This window comes from Venturia canescens, chromosome 6, assembly GCF_019457755.1.
Source record: "Venturia canescens isolate UGA chromosome 6, ASM1945775v1, whole genome shotgun sequence".
Classification (NCBI taxonomy): domain Eukaryota; kingdom Metazoa; phylum Arthropoda; class Insecta; order Hymenoptera; family Ichneumonidae; genus Venturia; species Venturia canescens.
In genome coordinates, this window is record NC_057426.1 from 3,891,530 (window position 1) to 3,908,645 (window position 17,116).

The following is a 17,116-nucleotide window of genomic DNA, read 5'->3' on the forward strand; positions in this document are numbered from 1 at the left end:
CCTTAACAATCACTCTGGAACTATAATTTGCGAGTGCTTGCCAAGAGTGTCAATTGAGTTGAAACGAATTAATCTGCGTTTCCTCTCGTCTTGAGATCATTTTATTTTCCTCGAGGTAATGAAAAACCTTCGTCGAACGAACATTCACTTTTACAGAATTACAAAACTTAATTGGTCTGCAGCGTTATCATGGATATCCGTAATCCGGATTGAATCGCAGCAAAATAGGAGGAAAATTGTTCTGGAGTTGAGAGTTCATTGTGCAAAAGGATATATCAAATTTGGGTTCCTCGACGTTCTCTCCACCGTGTGGATCGACGTGAGACGTATCTTTTATGGTTCAAAGTGCAGGTGGATTTTGTTGAAAAAAAAGAGAGAAGACAAAAAAGAAAAATCGTTTGACATTTTGCTCTCGACGGCTTCCCGCAACATGCAACGTTCCGGACGTTCCGGACCGAGTAAAAAAGAGAATCTTTGCACCCTCTGTCTATTTGGTGACACTTGGCTACTCGAGAGCCTCCGCCTTCTCTTTAGCCACCCACTGTGAATTATCGATCGTTGGACAGGGGGATTGAAACAAGTGGATAAGTAACTCGTCGCTGATTATTAATCGCTGCAAACACTTCGACAGTCAATATGCTCGAATGGAAAATGAAAAAACGAGGCTCCTTCGTTGATCTATTCTCGTACTTTGATACGAGCACTTAAACGATTGGATCCAATGGAAAAATTGTTCCAATGGAGTAGAATTATGAAAAGAATTTCGTCCTGTTCGAGCTTCCGAAAATTCGATTTTCTCTAACTCGCTCTCGTGGGATCAGATTTTCATCGACTGGTCCATTTGGAGTAAATTTCTCCAAAATTATCTCGTGCCAAATGGCACCGGGGGCCAAAGGACGGAGGAGACTGAATTTGATTTAGGAGCGTGGTAATATCGAAAGGAAAGGCACAATATTCGCGGATAGATACGAGGCAATATAACTTGCTCTTCTACGCTATGTACTCAACTTACTCTCGAAAGTTGTAGGCTCTTGACTAGCTACGGCCGAGTGACTCGGTTGTTCGGATATTAAACTTTGAAGATGCCGCCTACGCGACACACCGTCCAACTTCTTCCTTCGCCGAATAGCTACATCGTATAAATATATGTGCGTAAGTTCTCCTCGCCTACTGACTCAGCAAGTGTCATTAATAAAAGTTTGAGGAGGACAGATAAAGTACGAAACACGAAGAGGAAGAGAAAGACCGAGAGGGGAAAGTGTCGAACAAAATTCACGAAGCGCACACGTCATTACCTTTCCGATGTACCATTTCCTCACATAAATCTTTCTCCTCGTCATATTTTCATGACACTCCGCACTCATTGACGGTCTTCATAAATTTGTATTAATTACTTCATTTTTACACCTAAAAATCGTGATTCCAAGTAGTTTGGCCGTTCTGTGAGTAGTCGAGTTAGCGACTACTTTGTGTTGACTTAATTGAAGTATAAATTATTAATAAAATTAATAAACACTTACACTGAGAATATTTTTATCACAAGAACGTAATCAAGTGCTATAAAAATATCACGAAAGATAAAATTTATACTTCAATTTGACTAGTCAATTATTGAGACTGACACCTTAAATACACATAAAATAGGGAACATTTTTATTGTGCGGAAGAAAGTTCATAACGGTATATAACCGCACCGAGAAAAAAGGAACAAGTTCAATCAGCAAGTTTTTTCATGTTTTCAGTCTTAAAAGCCCCGTAAGGTAATGTTTTTTTTTTAAAGAAACGGAATCTGTGATAAATTTTCTTCGCGAGATATAAACTTTTCCGAAGCTCCAACACCGTACAACTTTTTCACAATTAATGTTATTGTGAGTTCTCCCATAAGGCACCGTTTTAAAGACTCAAAATTGTAAATGAAATAATTCAAAATTTTGCCCCATAAATTTGTGTTTGATTTTTTGAAACTTTGTTTTGTTTCTTAAATATGAATTTCCGCAGTATTCAGATATTTTTTCGAAAATGGAGGGAGAAATACGGTCGAAATGACGAGAGAAAACGCTCTGATTATCAACTGCTTTGATTGATCGAGAAAATAAAAAAATAATCTGGACGAACCTGGAGGAAAATTGATCGGGTGACGACGCATTTCGTGCCTCTTCCTTTTTTGAAAAGGAAGATTCCACGATTCGTGTCACGAAGCGATTGCACGAAGGTCCCTTGAATATTTTATGACGTCGATTGTTCACGCGCACGACATCCTCTAAATACGATAATCGTGAACAACTGGTGCGACAGTTCGCACCCTGCAAACGTCGAGGAAGCAGCCTCCGCTCGCTTCCCTTCTACCACGCATTTTCAACCCGTCAACTAACTTTTTGTTTCCCGTACGAGGATGCCTAAAATCCCTCAAGAAATACAAAAAAATACGGTGAAAAAGAAGAGCCAGCGGTGGAAAAACGTCCTGAAGAAACAAGCCAAGGCATTTTGTCTCGGGACTGGCTTACACGGTTACAAATACGTTGCTCAGAGCCACCGCTCGAAAATCGAAAGGTAAAGTGATCAAAAAATCCAATTATTTGGAAAAATACTCCGAACGCTCGAAAAACTCTACCAAAATGAATAAACAGAAGAAACATCAAAGGTTTCGTTCCACAGTTTTTCATTTCTCTCGATTTTTCAATAATTGTTTTTCATATTTTCACAAAAAAATGAGAAAAATTCTGAAAAAATGTGACTCGAGTCATTCCAGTTTTTAATTATTTTCATTCAATGTCTTCTACCACTGATTCATCAGTAAATTCGATCGTCGATTATTGATTTACGCTCTGCTCGTACTCAATTAAATTCATTCGTATAAAGTCTTCCTGACGACGTATTTCTCATGTAAATGGTTAACGAAAAGGCTCTGAGACTTTTTGAAATTATTTGACAGAATAATTTGGGCCATAATAGTAGGGACGTCTCTGACCTGCGCCGGTGAACTGATGCGGATAGCGTGGCAATACAATTCGGCGAGGCCAACCGTGACCGTGATCGAATCCACGCACCGTGGGATTTGGAATTATCCATTCCCGGCGGTGACGATTTGCAATATGAATCGTGTTTCTCTCAGTCGAGCGAGAGAATTTTCTCAGCACTTGTAAGAATTATTTCAATGAGGAATTTCGAGGAATTCCAACGAATTTAAAAAAAAAATTTCGTCTTAACAATCAGAGTGCTCTCGGACAATATGACGGCCGATTTCATCCTTTCGCAAATGGGATTATTGAACGAGCTCCTGAATCCGGGCATCCACGATGAGGATGTGCAGGATAATCTGACCAGACTGCAAAGCGTTTTCGACGACAACAATTACAGCATTCAGAAAGTCATTGAAGAGGTGAGAGCGAGCTGAAACAGTGAAAATAGCGATGAATCATGAGAGCGTTGATTTGAAAAGGATCGGTCGATTTTTCAGGTCACACAAAACTGTTCGAGTCTCGTGTTGGGCTGCAAGTGGAAAGGGACTTGGACCAACTGCTCGGATCTCTTCGTACCGAGTTATTCTCGCGAAGGAGCTTGCTGCAGTTTCAATTACCTGACTACGAAGGATCCGAGGAAGCAATCTACGTAAAAAAAACTTCAGACATCACCATTTCAGTGTTGCTGTACCGGTAAGTGAGAGAGGAATTGAGTTAAAAGATTGGATATTTTCAGAATTGAACCGTATCGAGTGACCGCGTGTGGTTATCAAACGGGGCTTACCGTGTTCGTTAATCCCGATGCGAACGACTATGCAGCCACGATTCTGGGCTCTTACGGAGTCAAGGCAAGCTTCGAATTGATTTTAATCAAATTTGGACACTCGGCAGGTTTTCTGATCAATTTCCTGCCTGAGGAGTCATTGAGCCCTAAAACTGGAAAGTGTGCGTCCTTTGGTTGCGAATACGACCGAAACGGTTGGAGATACAGCAAAAGAGTAGAGGATCGAAGTTGTAGAACGTTGAATTTTCAAGAAAAAAGACTTGAACGATTTTTTTCTATCTCCGGTTGCTCCAGACCTAAGAACTGATGAGACAAAAATTTCTGAAATTTGATTTAAGAAGTGAATTACTGGAGATAGAAAAATCTCGTCTGGAGCTTTTCCGTGGGAAATTTCATACTCTACAAAATTGGTCCCATAGACTTTTACTCTATCTTCAACCGTTTGGGCAGTACACGCAAGAAAAGAACGAATAGCCGTCGAAAAATCACTCGAAAATCGAATAACCAATTTTTCTCGTTTTTGGCACTCACGTATTAATGACAAAAATAGCTGATGGTTCACTACCCTTACGACTTCCCTGACCACAACGCAGAAAACAAGCTCGTGGGGCTTAACAGTCAAATGTTCGTGAGCATTTCACCGGAGGAAACGTACTCGACCGAAGAGGTCAAAAGTCTCTCCGTCAAAACACGAGATTGTATTTTCAGCGAGGAGAAACAAATAGGAGACGATTATGACATTATGCTAATGAATTTAACGTACGAAAAATATACGTACAAGAATTGTTTGGCAGCGTGTCGAGCTGCCACCATCAAGGAAAAATGCCAATGCATTCCTTACTACTATCCTCAGCAAGGTCATCAAATTTTCATTATTCAAGGCCTTTCTTTGCTCAAAACACTAATTTTTGTGTCTATCAATCGAATTTTTTCTTTATTCCGAATAACTAAATTTTGGGATTCAACGTTGTTGATTCTCCCCCAGGCACAAGAGTCTGTGACCTCAACGACGTCAAATGCTTAAACGAATATAAATGTAAGTACGCCTGTCTTGCCTCTGGCTTCCCATGAAAAAGGAAATCAACGGGGCATTAATCGTCATTTAATTAAAAAATCTTTTCTTTTTATTCTGTGCTCATTTTCGAGTTTGTTTATCCACAAACTCACTTCATTTTTTTCGAATGAAATTCTGAATAAAGCAGTTTTTAGTTACATTTCAAAATAAAAAGTCTCTTTTCAACTGCTGCTGACAGAATGACATTCAAAAAAATGTCAATTTTTGACACGTACATTCAGTTTTCATAAATGAATATTTCTATATCTGAAAAAATGTATAAAATTCTCAGCTTGGTACGAAACATCGTGGCCGGGAGTCGTTCTCACGAGTGAAACTATTTCGTCGATGACGGATGAAAAAAAAAAAAATTACGGTAAAAATCGACCTTGCGGATGTATGCCCGATTGCGTGTTGTTTCGATATCCGATCGAGTCATCGGTCGGTATGATGGACCGATCAGGGTATTACACCGGTGCCGTAGAAGTGCAAGTACCAAATTCAAACTCGAACGCTTTCGAAACTTGCCTCGAATTGCTAATTGTTTGTTTTTGGTTCAAACAGAGAGTCGAAAGCAGTACCGAACGGCAGCATGATCCACGTTTTTTTCAGTGATTTAGTATCGATCCAGTATCGACGACACGCCAATTACAACTGGCGAAATGTTTTCGGTGAGTAATCCAACGAAAATTCAATCGTTTCATGAGTTTTCCCTGGACAACGACTCCCGCACTTTCATTTTAAAACCTGTTTCAATGAAAATTTGTTATGAGAAAATATTATTTTCATATGTTTCTTAAATTGTAATTGAGGTATTTAGAATTGAGGCTCGTGTGAAAAAATCTTAGGCATGAACCATATAATGCACAATTCCAAACTGCGCTTTTTCATAACTGTTTCTATAATCCATTCGGTCTATGAGAACACGGAACTTCATCGTGAGCTGATTGGCGATCCGAATATTTTGGATTATTAGAAAAGATTTTGGGTTCATAAGCCTTTCTTTAAGAAAAAATATGAATTTATTCACACTTGATAAAAATTGCAATATTTGCAAGTTTTAGCAGTTTCTTCAATCGTAAATAACTCTTTTCATAACTATTGCGAATGAATTAGAGCTTAGAGTACGTAAGTAAATATTCAACTATCTTCTCTCTTCGTGTGTGGAGGATGTAATAATATTGAATTATTTAATTACGTAAACTAAAGCAATTATTTGACTCAACTGGATCGCAATTATTCCTGAAATTTTCACGATTTGCTTTCCCTCTACTTAGTCTTTTGAATCCAATGTTTTATTGGTTTTCTGTCATTATGGAAAAGAAATGATGAAAATTGCATTTTTAATTGCAGTCGTTGCCACATATCAGGCAGCTTTTTTCACCCTTAACTAATCGATGCACAAAAAATACTGCATGAATAGAAATTAATGCTTGTGATACATAGGAACGATCACAATATTTTTTGTTTCGGTAGAAAATATCAAAATATTTGAATATTTTTCTACACATGCATCAAGCATAAATTTGACTCAACTGGATCACAATAATTATTCGAATTTCAACAACTCCCTGTTTTACAGCCTCGTTCGGTGGTTTATTGGGCTTATTCGCAGGCTTCAGTCTCATGTCAGGGTATGAGCTGATATATTTCTTCGTGATACGCGTCATAGCTGATGCTTGTATGAAGAAAAAAGTCGAAAAAACGAACAACATTGAAAAGTTGAACTTCGATAGCGAAACAACGAAGCGACGTAGATTTTGATGATATCGTAAGAAACAACCCTCAAAAATCACAATTATACTTAAGCTCATGAAAAAGAATTTCTTTTCGTTCGTAAATGTAAGTTTTTTTCGTCTTTACGACGTGTTCTTTGAAAACATAAAATATTTTGAAAAAAAACCTGAATTCCGATCCAATATTTTTCGTGATTTTCCCACTCGCTGGACGTACCGTTTTAATCACGGACTCACAATGTCTTACATTGTGAAACTCTGAGTGAGTTTTTCTATTAATAATTTTTGAGAAGGTCTAAAACGGAGGCTTGAAGTGGTTGCATATTTTTCGTACAAGGAAAGTATGCAACCATGTCTCCTGCCTTTTCCTCCTCCTTCTTTCCACTTTCCTCCTTATAGCGAGGAAAATAGACTTGAGTGTTAAGTCTCGTCTTGAACTCGGGTATCTGGGATGTCGTTCTACAATCGTTGACGCGACCAACTTTTTCTTGGACTATGTTTATCACCCTCGTTTGCCATTCGGAGACCGATAGACTTTCACCAGTCGATAAAACCTCACAGATCGCCTGGATGAACCAGGAACCTGGGAAAAAAATTAAAAAACAGATCAATTAGAAGTATATTTGAATGAAAAAAGTTTTCAATTCTTTTCGAGCCTTATAACGCATTTGTAATCTGTAACGATTCATCAGGATAAAAAATTGCTTGATACGAGACAAATTCCTACCTTCTTCTTTGTGACGGATGGCACTGAAACCATTCATGGTCGACATGAATATTGCAAAGTTTCGAAACCGCGAAATATTTCTGGATCCATCTGAAGGACCATCTAATGCCAATTCTGAGTTTTGCGAAACATCGCCCAACACTTTTCCTTGACAAGCTTGAACAATTAATATTTTAATGACATCTCTCAAATTCACAGTACAAACTGAATCTTCAATCACTTTTATGGGAACTTCTTGGCTGTCTGCGGAAACAATTCCTCCTGCGACCAATAATCCAAATAAAAAACATTAATTCATTGGTAATTATCACTTGGTAGCAGAAAAAATTTAAAATTGAATTTCAAATGCAAATGTTAGGATTCCACCACAAGTATATCGAATCTCCGATACCTTCAAATCCGTGACTTAAAATCACAACAATTAAGCAATCATAATTCTGATGTTCAAAATCCTTGGACTGTTTCTTGAGCACCTCCTTGATTTGTTGTTCAGTCAAGTCATTAAGGATTGTAACGTCAAATCCCATTCTAGTGAACGTCCATTGAATGTTCTCACCATCTTTTCTACTTCCTTCTCGTTTTTCATACTGCAATAAAACCGAACAATTATGAGCTGATTCTTTGCATAGACACAAGAGAAAAACAAAGAGCATTCACTGAATTTTAGAACGCAAGAGTGAGTTCTGTTTTATTTTCTTTCTGTATCTTTCAGTCTGAAGTAAACTGTCGATCCTATTACACAGCAATAAAAATTACAAAAGAAATTTGCCAATACAATGAAGCTCTGTACCTGGTTTTCTACATTTCCATGAAAATTTTCTTCATTTATTATCAGGCACTTTCCTCTTTTAATAGTGTACTTGGCCGTTGAGTGTTCATGCATGGTTTCATTGGAAACACTATCCCCAACAGAAACCAAAGCATTAGATGAGCATTTTTTTTCCGCAAGACAAACATTCCTTGATTCTTGAGGCTCAGAAAAGTTTTCTATGTCCAAATAAATGGCTCTGACACAATCTATTTTCTTCAAATGCTTCAGAAGATTATTTAGATTTCCCCCACCACCTGGAGATAAAAAAAACATGATGTATGCGTGTCACTGCAGTTTTCACACAAAAGCAGATACAATATGAGAAATAGAATAAAAATAAGTAATAATGATAATAAAACAGTATGTCAAGTTTTGAGAATTATTAATAAAAACAAAAGATCAAGATCAAACAAATACGTCTTGCACATTCAAGGTTTTTCTACTTAGTAAAGACTTGCAATTATCCAAGTATTTTTAACCATACCTGGTAAAACAGTTATGTAGTTTGCATCGATCCATTGCAGAGCGTGTAGTTCAAGATAAAAATGATCTTGGTAGTGCCTTTTTATTCCATCATTGTAAACGCATTCCAATAATAACTTCCCTTTCCGGGAATCAAGAGCTTCGAATAGGTTGTACAAAGCCTTGGAAATCGGATGAATATTGCAGGCATAAGTACCAACATTACACAGGAATTTCTTTATAATATGGTCTGGAGAAAATCCCAAGTTTCGCAAAACTTCTTTATTTTTTATGATGCATAATGCTTCCAGCAGTTTCTCAGACCATAAGTCAAAGTTGTTTTGAACAAATCGTCCGATAATATTAGATTTGTCTTTGAGATTACTGAAATAACTATGAATTTTGCAACGAGCATCTGGGTCATCTGCGCTTATAAGAAAAAGTATGGAAATTCTTTCAAATTCCTCCAGCTGTTTTTCCACCTTTTCTAATATTTTGGCGTTCAGTGTCGTGCTACCTTCGATACATTTCATGGTTGTTTTGTGGAGAAGAGCGTCGGTGCAACTGCTTTTGTGTAAAACGCTCATTTTTTCGACGCAATAACCGAAATCAAACAATAGAGTTGTTACAAAAACATTTTTAATTTGTTAAATCGCACAAGTTGCACTGAACTTTTTTTTCCCACCATGAAGTGAGCGCAAAAAACGGGGGCCTATGCGTAATAATGCCAATCGTTTAAAACACGATTTGTCTTGTTGCTTAAGCATAAAAAACACTAATGCGTTGCTTTCCATTTAAAAAGAATCACCACTTTGTGGAGTAAATAACTTTGTTGCGTTTAGATCCGCTAATATGTACGTATTATATTTTTCGTGCAGCATAAGTGGCGAAATTATAGACTCGAGTACCGATAAAATCAGAAATCTTTATCGACAATTCCACGTATCACGTTTTAGTTTCTGGGATTTCCTGCACCACAATACATCAATGGAACTGGACACGCCGATTGAGTGACGGAAAATTTAAAAATAAAAATAGCGATAAAACACACTACACACTGCTACGACACTACCCTACGATGCATGGAGCGAAACAAAACAAAAAAAAAAAGTTCGTCGATTAGTTCTCAACATCACCGACAGCGTCGCTTGTAAACATTGGGGGGAGCAGGAATATCTGAAATTTTTTGTGGATTCCTAATGAAAACTGAAAATAAATATAATTTTTTTTAAATGTTTACCACGTAACATATCTACCAGAAAACATTTCTACTACATAAATTGTCTATCATATTACGTAGCTACCTCACTTATTTGACAGTATTGTACAGTACGCGGTTTGACACGGTGGCAAGGAATAGTACATTATAACACTAGGACGAAAAAGTTTTTCGTACGCGTGTTATACGAAATTTTATATTACGAGGTGCGGAAATGGGGGTTTTGTGTACGCGAAGCGTACGCAAAAGCGTCCATTTACGTACCGCGTGATATAAAAAATTTATCCTGCTACGAACTACGAAATGGATTCTCTCCGGCTGCTGCATGGGCCAAAGTCCAAGCGACCAAGCGTATAGACGCGTAAAACGTAAATACGTAAAAAAATTACTATCATCAAATTAAATTATACATTATTGGTGACAACCTAATATTTTAATATTAATATATTTTAGTTACTATTTTTTTTTAATTTTTGATAAAGGCTGTTAACAATTTACATTTAATTGGATGATTACGGGAGTTGATTTTTCGGGTGTAAATGAATTTTGTTACGAGCGTTTCTAGTAGAATATCGAATTTCGGTAGATATGGTTCTGAAAGAACCGTGTTGCGACCGAGTTTGTACGATTTTTATTCCGGCATGCTTACATCTTTTAAGCAGGAAAATATACGATTCTGAGTCAGAGTAAGAAACGAATTTATCGTAATATCAAACGGAATACTTCCGAATTTTTTGATATTTTTCTACCAATCTCTGTGGCGACGATCTTCGTTGGAAAAAATGTGTTCGTTAAACCTAAATTTATTTAAGAAACTAAATAATCAGCGACTAAATCTCACGTAAATCTTTTAATCCGTAAAAAATGTTAATTAACTCGAAGCCTTACGACTTTCGACGTATAAATGAAAAATACGTACATTCATATACAAACGTTCCACAATACTTAACTGACCGTCAGTCCCGATATAATTGAATTAAAAAAATCATATTTTTCGAGTTGCATTTTCCGGGAGACTGAAACTCAATGGCTAATATCGTACTTGTGCTTCGCTGCGCATTCTTGAATAAAGTTTTTTCTCTTCCGCGTCATCACCTGAAACAAATAATTTTATGACTTTTTGGTAAAAGCGTTTTGTTTCGAGCGTAGATTTGAGGCTTCGAGTTATCATGACTATAGTTGTAAAAAAGTCGAAAACGATCTCAATTTTTAAAATGATTTGCTCACAGATATTCCTATTCTCGGATTAAAAAGAGAATTATTTTTTTGATAAAACTTACGTTATTATTATCATATGACGTTTCCACGGATTTGTATTTCGCGTCGTCAAAGTTTCTTCGCTCGTAAACGTATCGCCTAAAAATAAAAGTTCACATCGTCAAATACTGGCTTAAGCCACCCAACGGGTAAGAATTGAGTCCCAACCCAAGGTTTCGATTGATCTACCCAAAACGCAAAAGTGACGTGAAAGTTTCCACCCCAGCTGAAAAAAGCTTAGTTTCACCCAAAAAAGTCGAATCTCAGTTTTTTCGGCGAATCCACTTGAAGCTTGGGATTCATCGATTCCTGCCGAAAAATCGGTGGAAGAGCAGTCAGAATTCTGTTGATAGTAACGACTGTATTTTTCATACCCGATTAGCGACTCTTTCTCGTACTCATTTTTCCGGTGAAACGTGTCCGTGTGGAGTTTCTCCTTTAGTTGTAGTTCCTGATTCTGCTTGTCGTTGAGAGCCCGAGTTTTGGTAGCGGCATCGACGATACTTTCACATGGACTTAGGGCGCAAAGTCGTTTATGCAGATCAGTCAATTCTTTCGTCGTCAAGGACTGTAGCATTGAATTGAAAAAAAACGATCATTATTTTTTTTCTGATTTTTAAAGTCATAAAATTCATATCAATTTTTCCAGATCTTAACATGGACCCCAAATAATTCGAATAATTTCAATCACTTGATTCAAATTGTTCATTGGTTAATTGAATTATAGAAATAATCGATCGTTGGTCTAATTGTCTTCACCTACTTTGAGCAATTCCGGATCAAGAACGTTTCCGTTGTGTTTCATGAGCTCTTCCTGCTGTGCTAAAAAATTTTTAATGCTGTCGTCATGGCGAGCCTCCAAAACTTTGATTCTTTCATTATACTTTTGTTGGACATCTTTCAACAGGTTCCCTCGTACTTCTTGCTCGACCTTCAATTCGTTGCACATCTCATTTTTCTCTTTGACCAAAGATTCAATTTTTTCATTCAAGTTTCTCAACTCTCCATTTTTGAACTCGACATCTCGAGCTAATTTTTCAATCTCCTGCTCTTTGTTCTTGATTTCATTCGATAAATCAGCTTGGGATTTGTTCGAACTCTCAGTATTTTTTAACTGGTTCAACAAATCTGCATTTGCAGCTTCCAGAGCATTTATTTTTTCCTCCTGCTCAGTGATCTGTCAATTTGCAAAAAATGTTTTCCATTAACTCTGAAAAAAAGAACACAATCAATCGTTAACTCTTGCCTTTTTTTTCCACGATAGAATTTCTTCGTGTAGTTTTCCCATCAACGCTTTATCCTCCATCGATTTTTCTTTTATGTCTTCCATTTCGTGCTTCCACTCAGTGATTCCGCCGCATGATTCTTTCGTGCTCAGCTGTTTGCTCAATTTTTCGAGATTTTCGGATATTTTATTGGGCAGCGTAGCCAGCAATTTTTTTGTTGTACCATCGAACGACTGCTCGTTAGTAATTATAGCGATATCGTCTTTCAATTTCTCTATCGCAAACTGCACTTTCTCATTATCACTAATTTGCCACATCAAATCATTTTCCAGCTTGTCATTGGTGCGTTGATGACTCTCCAAGTCCCTTCTTAGTCTAGTCACTCTGGTGTCCAATGCTTCCTTGTCCTCTCCCAATTTCGACAATTCCAACCAAATGTTGTCCATCTGGTTGAAGGTTTTTTTATTTTCTCTCAACTGTTCAAGCTCTTTCGTCAGTTCTGAAATTCTCGATTTCGTCGCCTCTGACTGCTCCACCAACTGCTCGTTCTCTCTTCGCAATTCTTCCAATTCCATTTCGTACTTCGCCGTCTCTTGTTGGAGCTTCAATTGCCCACGATCCAAGTCTGCCTTCGCTTGCATTTCTTTTTCCGAAAAATCTAAGAGACGAATCTCGTATTCCTCGCAACGCTTTAGCATACTCGTGTTCTCCTCTATCAACTTTGCATTCTCAACTTGCAGTGCGTCCAGCCTGCGGGTCAATTTTGAATTTTATTCAAAGTTACTCGAATTGGTCATAATTCTTTCGACTACTTATCATAACGACTGAATAAATTAATAATTTTCACATTATAAATCGTGTTGCTGCTACTCCCAATGAAAATGAACATTGCAAAAATGATCCTAAAGACAAAAGTGACTCTGAAGATTACCAGCTGGAAATAAAAGGCGAATAGAAACTATGAATAAATGCTGAACTAACTTGGCCCTCAGTTCGTCGCTTTCAGCAACGAGATCGTTGAATATCGCAACCGATTTATTCAGTCCCTCGTTTTCTTTAGCAAACCCGTCTCTCTCTTTTTTGATGGTCTCAATATGTTTCTGAATCTTTTGTATGTCTTGTTTGTACTGAGCGGCGAGATCATTTTTCTGTTTTTTCAAGCCCCTGAGTTCGAAGTCCCGGGATTGCAACTCATCTTTAGTTTTTTTCAGTGACTCCTCGCGGTCCCTGAGTTCGTCGGTCAAGTGTTTTTTTTCAATTTTCAACTTGACGATTTCTTTAAATTTTTCGGTGTTAGCCTCGTCTCCTTGGCCACGTGAAACGTGGAATTTCACTTGTTCCTTCAATTTGACGATTTCCGATTCTCGAATCTCGACCTCATCGCGTATCTTCGCCAGATCATCTCCAGCTCCTTCGATAGAATCACAGTGTTCAACGTTTAAAATGCAGCAGGTTATATTTTTCAATCGAATGAAAAGAAAAAGAAATCAATAATTTAACGAAAAGAATATTTTCCGTCGCTTCACCTTTGAGTCCATATGACAATTTAGTCAATCTTTCGATCGAACGTTTCACATGTATCGCGAGTACTTTGTCAATTTCTTTGTCCATTTCGTCGTCAGTTCCTTGACGCGTTTTCTCTTTCAGCAAGTTTTCCAAATGAGCTATTTTCCTCGTGTCTTCCTCCCATTGTTGTTTCTTCATTTTAACATCTATAAAAACGTGAATATAATTGTCGTTAGTAATTCTTTTGAAATGGAGCAATAGTTGAGCCCATACACGTTTGGGTCTAAGAGACCAAAATCTGGTTCGTGGGTAAAAAAAATGTTTGCTAAGCCATTTTTTGGGTGAGATCTGTAAGTTGATCGGGTCTCGTAGACCCAGCACATTTCAATAGGCGACACTGGAGTCTGTTTTCCCAGGATTACCGAATTCTTGGGTTTCGAGATGAAATTCGATACCTTGTGCTTTAGAATCTCGTTTAACAGACTCTAAAGATTCTTTCAAGCATTTAATTTCTTCGCTAAGAGCTCGACGTTCCTCGACATATGGCTCTAATTCGAGGACGAGTCTTTGTAAGGTTCCCTTCGCATTTTTGAGATCCGTACAGACTTTTTCCTCTCTGACAACTTCTTCCTCGGTGGAGTTTTTCGTTGCGGATACTTGCTTAGGCAATTTTTCAATGGTACACTCCATCAGGTCCTTCGAAATTTCGAAATACTCCGAATATGAAAATAAAAAAAGCTACAAAGAATCGTTGTGATCGTTTTAATTACTTGGTGGGAATGTTGCTTTTCTCGTTGAGCTGGCCCGTCGCTCGTGCGAACCATTGTCTGCTGCAGCCTCGAAGCCATTTCTTCGTCTCGATGATAATCGTTCTTATGAGCAGCGCGTCTCGATAACTCTTTCTCCACAGCTCGAGAATCTTCCTCCAGAACTTTTTTGAATTTGAGAATTTCCGATGTTTCCACTCGGCTCAAACTTCCGGTCGGACTGATATCCGTTCTCACTGTTACTTGATGGGTCTCCAGCTGTGATAGAACACTGGTTTTCGCCTCGAGTTCGGAACGCAATTGATGAAGCTCGTTCTTCAGTCTCATCTAATCGTCATAATGCACAATTCTATCAATGCTCTTTCGCGTGAAAATCCTTCAACTTCAAAGTGCTGAGATTCCGCTCCTGAACTTATGGTTGAGTTCGTACGGAACAAAAGTACATTGAATGACTGAGTGTGAATAAAAATCTCGTGCGAAAGTCCTTGCCTCTTGTTTGTCTTGCTTCGCCTGGTTCTGTTTGATGTACACCAACAACCGATTGATCTCGTCTTCCTGATCGGCAAGATTAATAGCCTGTTGTTTATTCAGTATCATCAAGTCGTTTTTCTGACATGACACGATTCGGAGCTCGTCCAGTTTTTTCTGTCGGCATAGAAATAATCAATATTTTTATGTGATCGAATTTTTACAGATGTCGAAGAATCACTCCAAACGAATAAGAATCATTTCTAGTATTGAGTTATTTTCGTTTATCTCGAAAAGATGTCGAATGGAAATGCAAAATTTTTCTAACTTCCAGAAGAGAGTCTCTCTCCTCTCGTAACTTCTCAGCTTCCTGATAACGTGCTCGTAGGGTCTGAATTTCTTGTACGTGGGCGGCACAATTTTGCGATTTTTCAACCAGCGTACTCCTAAAATGATCGACTACACGTTTTGACTCGTAAAACTGTTGGACAATCAAAATGATGGACCTCAATTATGGAGAAAAACAATTTCCAATTTCATTCAATTTTATAATCAAAACGGTTACTTTCATCTTCCACTCTTCTATTTGTTCGTGAACGTGACTGGTCACACCGACCAATTTTTCCTGGGAGTTCTGAAACAAATCCAGCAAAACGTTTTTACAATCCGTCCGAAAAATCCTTCTCCACACTCGTTATCGTACTTCGATTAAATATTTATGAAAACAATGAAACTAACTTTTAGATTTTTTTTCATATTCTCCATCGTATGGATTTTTTCGTTCAGAGCGGATTCAAGTTTTTGACAAAATTCTCGCGTTTCTTCAAGCTCAGCTTTCTTTGCCTAAAATCCGAGGATTTATTGCTCAATTCAAGAGAAAAGAAGACATTTCCTTCTCTCAATAAACTATATTCGTGATGATGCTATAAAATTCATTCACTGATGTTAGAAGTTTTAGAAACTTACAGCAAGTTCGTGATTAAGTGCAATAATCTCGGAATCCTTTTTGATAATGACTTTGTGATGATCTTCTTTTTCGTAGCTCCGTGAAGAGCGATTGCCCGATCTGAACTCTTGTCTCGATCGTTGGTTTGACAAATTGATGGTATCGTGGTACGTTCCCGAAGAATCGAAAGCTTCTTGGCTGCCCGAATTATCGTCGGTGGACGAGCTGCTGTCAATTTCGATGTCCTGAAAATTGCTCGACGAGCTACAAATCGATTGTGCGGGAGTTCCAGGCCGTTTTGGAATCCCGGATTCGTCCTCAACGATTCTTGATTCTTGGGAAATCGTTGTCGCGCTCGTTTCCGCTTGTACGTCGCTCGAGTAATCCTGAAAATTTTTAAATCGATAAAATTGAATTAAAAACCTCAATTTTCGGGTTAAACGAAAAATATACAATGTGAAAAAAAGTTTTTTTCGTAACATAGAAAAACTTACCATAGCTCTGAGTTGTTTTTTCTGATCCGGAGTAAGACGAAGAGATTTGTATTTTTCCAATTGGCGACGAACCGAAGCCAGCTCCGTTTGTCCCATTATGATGAGGCTTTCGATCAGAACGTCGTAAGGTACGATTCTTCCAGACTGTAAAAAGAAAAAACGAAGAATTAATAAAATCCGATCATTTTCAACAATGACTTCAAGTCTCTAGAAATTTGTTAGAGAATTTGAAAAAATAATAAATCTACAAACCGGTGTGCGTTTCTCGATGATTTCGCGAAAATGACGACAATTGTCGATCGCGTGTGGGCTCCAAGCTCGAAGATCCGAGCAGGAATCGAATAATTTAAGGCGCCCCTCGGACCGTTTTCTCGTGACGTATTCGCCATATCTCAAGAGAGGATTCGGGTTGAATTGTCCCGTCAGAAATATTCTAGAGCCGTGTTCGGCGTAGGACATTTTATCATTCGCTTAATATCACTCTTTCAACGTATCGAGAGTCCGGTTAAAAAAAAAAAAGAAGTTCAGTACGATACGCCGGATTATAAAACACCTCGATGATCATCCATCCCGGATAACGCGTCTCGAAATGTCCCATAAGTCATTACCCCACCATAAGAAATATCAAACAACACCTCGCTCCGCCATGTTATTTCAAAAACCATAGTCGATCCTCGTTTTTTATCTCATCGATCGATA

The 17,116-nt window shown here is 38.0% G+C and overlaps 3 protein-coding genes across 3 annotated transcripts; 1 reads left to right on the forward strand and 2 right to left on the reverse strand.

The window, feature by feature from the left end:
* The first annotated feature begins 1,628 nt into the window (after positions 1-1,628).
* LOC122412331 (sodium channel protein Nach-like) lies at positions 1,629-6,562 on the forward strand. The gene is made up of 10 exons (XM_043421802.1): positions 1,629-2,550; positions 2,933-3,139; positions 3,214-3,379; positions 3,458-3,609; positions 3,697-3,808; positions 4,295-4,601; positions 4,730-4,780; positions 5,091-5,262; positions 5,363-5,469; positions 6,381-6,562. Exons 1-10 carry the CDS (start codon positions 2,393-2,395, stop codon positions 6,560-6,562), a joined length of 1,614 nt encoding a protein of 537 aa, XP_043277737.1. The 5' UTR covers positions 1,629-2,392.
* A 105-nt stretch (positions 6,563-6,667) lies between these two features.
* On the reverse strand, positions 6,668-9,677 carry Dredd (Caspase-8 Dredd). The gene is made up of 6 exons (XM_043420846.1): positions 8,557-9,677; positions 8,052-8,326; positions 7,653-7,848; positions 7,262-7,522; positions 6,810-7,117; positions 6,668-6,766 (listed from the first exon to the last, which is right to left on the reverse strand). The coding sequence occupies exons 1-5, from the start codon at positions 9,119-9,121 to the stop codon at positions 6,810-6,812; spliced, it is 1,605 nt and encodes a 534-aa protein (XP_043276781.1). The 5' UTR covers positions 9,122-9,677; the 3' UTR covers positions 6,668-6,766.
* A 634-nt stretch (positions 9,678-10,311) lies between these two features.
* On the reverse strand, positions 10,312-16,876 carry LOC122412332 (myosin-7-like). Its single transcript, XM_043421803.1, has 16 exons — positions 16,670-16,876; positions 16,418-16,561; positions 15,944-16,309; positions 15,716-15,820; positions 15,543-15,611; positions 15,306-15,458; positions 14,999-15,154; positions 14,513-14,836; positions 14,198-14,438; positions 13,763-13,948; positions 13,218-13,647; positions 12,257-12,986; positions 11,774-12,187; positions 11,385-11,578; positions 11,034-11,109; positions 10,312-10,848 (listed from the first exon to the last, which is right to left on the reverse strand). Exons 1-16 carry the CDS (start codon positions 16,874-16,876, stop codon positions 10,777-10,779), a joined length of 3,867 nt encoding a protein of 1,288 aa, XP_043277738.1. The 3' UTR covers positions 10,312-10,776.
* Between the last annotated feature and the right edge of the window lie 240 nt (positions 16,877-17,116).

Coding starts and splice junctions, on each gene's coding strand:
- LOC122412331 (XM_043421802.1), top strand. CDS start 2,393: ATGCCTAAAATCCCTCAAGAAATACAAAAAAATACGGTGAAAAAGAAG. Junction 3,380..3,457: donor TTCAGAAAGTCATTGAAGAG/GTGAGAGCGAGC, acceptor TCGATTTTTCAG/GTCACACAAAACTGTTCGAG. Junction 3,610..3,696: donor GATCCGAGGAAGCAATCTAC/GTAAAAAAAACT, acceptor GGATATTTTCAG/AATTGAACCGTATCGAGTGA.
- Dredd (XM_043420846.1), bottom strand. CDS start 9,121: ATGAGCGTTTTACACAAAAGCAGTTGCACCGACGCTCTTCTCCACAAA. Junction 8,327..8,556: donor CTACATAACTGTTTTACCAG/GTATGGTTAAAA, acceptor TTTTATCTCCAG/GTGGTGGGGGAAATCTAAAT. Junction 7,118..7,261: donor CATCCGTCACAAAGAAGAAG/GTAGGAATTTGT, acceptor TTTTTTTCCCAG/GTTCCTGGTTCATCCAGGCG.
- LOC122412332 (XM_043421803.1), bottom strand. CDS start 16,876: ATGTCCTACGCCGAACACGGCTCTAGAATATTTCTGACGGGACAATTC. Junction 16,562..16,669: donor TCATCGAGAAACGCACACCG/GTTTGTAGATTT, acceptor TTCTTTTTACAG/TCTGGAAGAATCGTACCTTA. Junction 12,987..13,217: donor AGCGACGAACTGAGGGCCAA/GTTAGTTCAGCA, acceptor ATTGACCCGCAG/GCTGGACGCACTGCAAGTTG.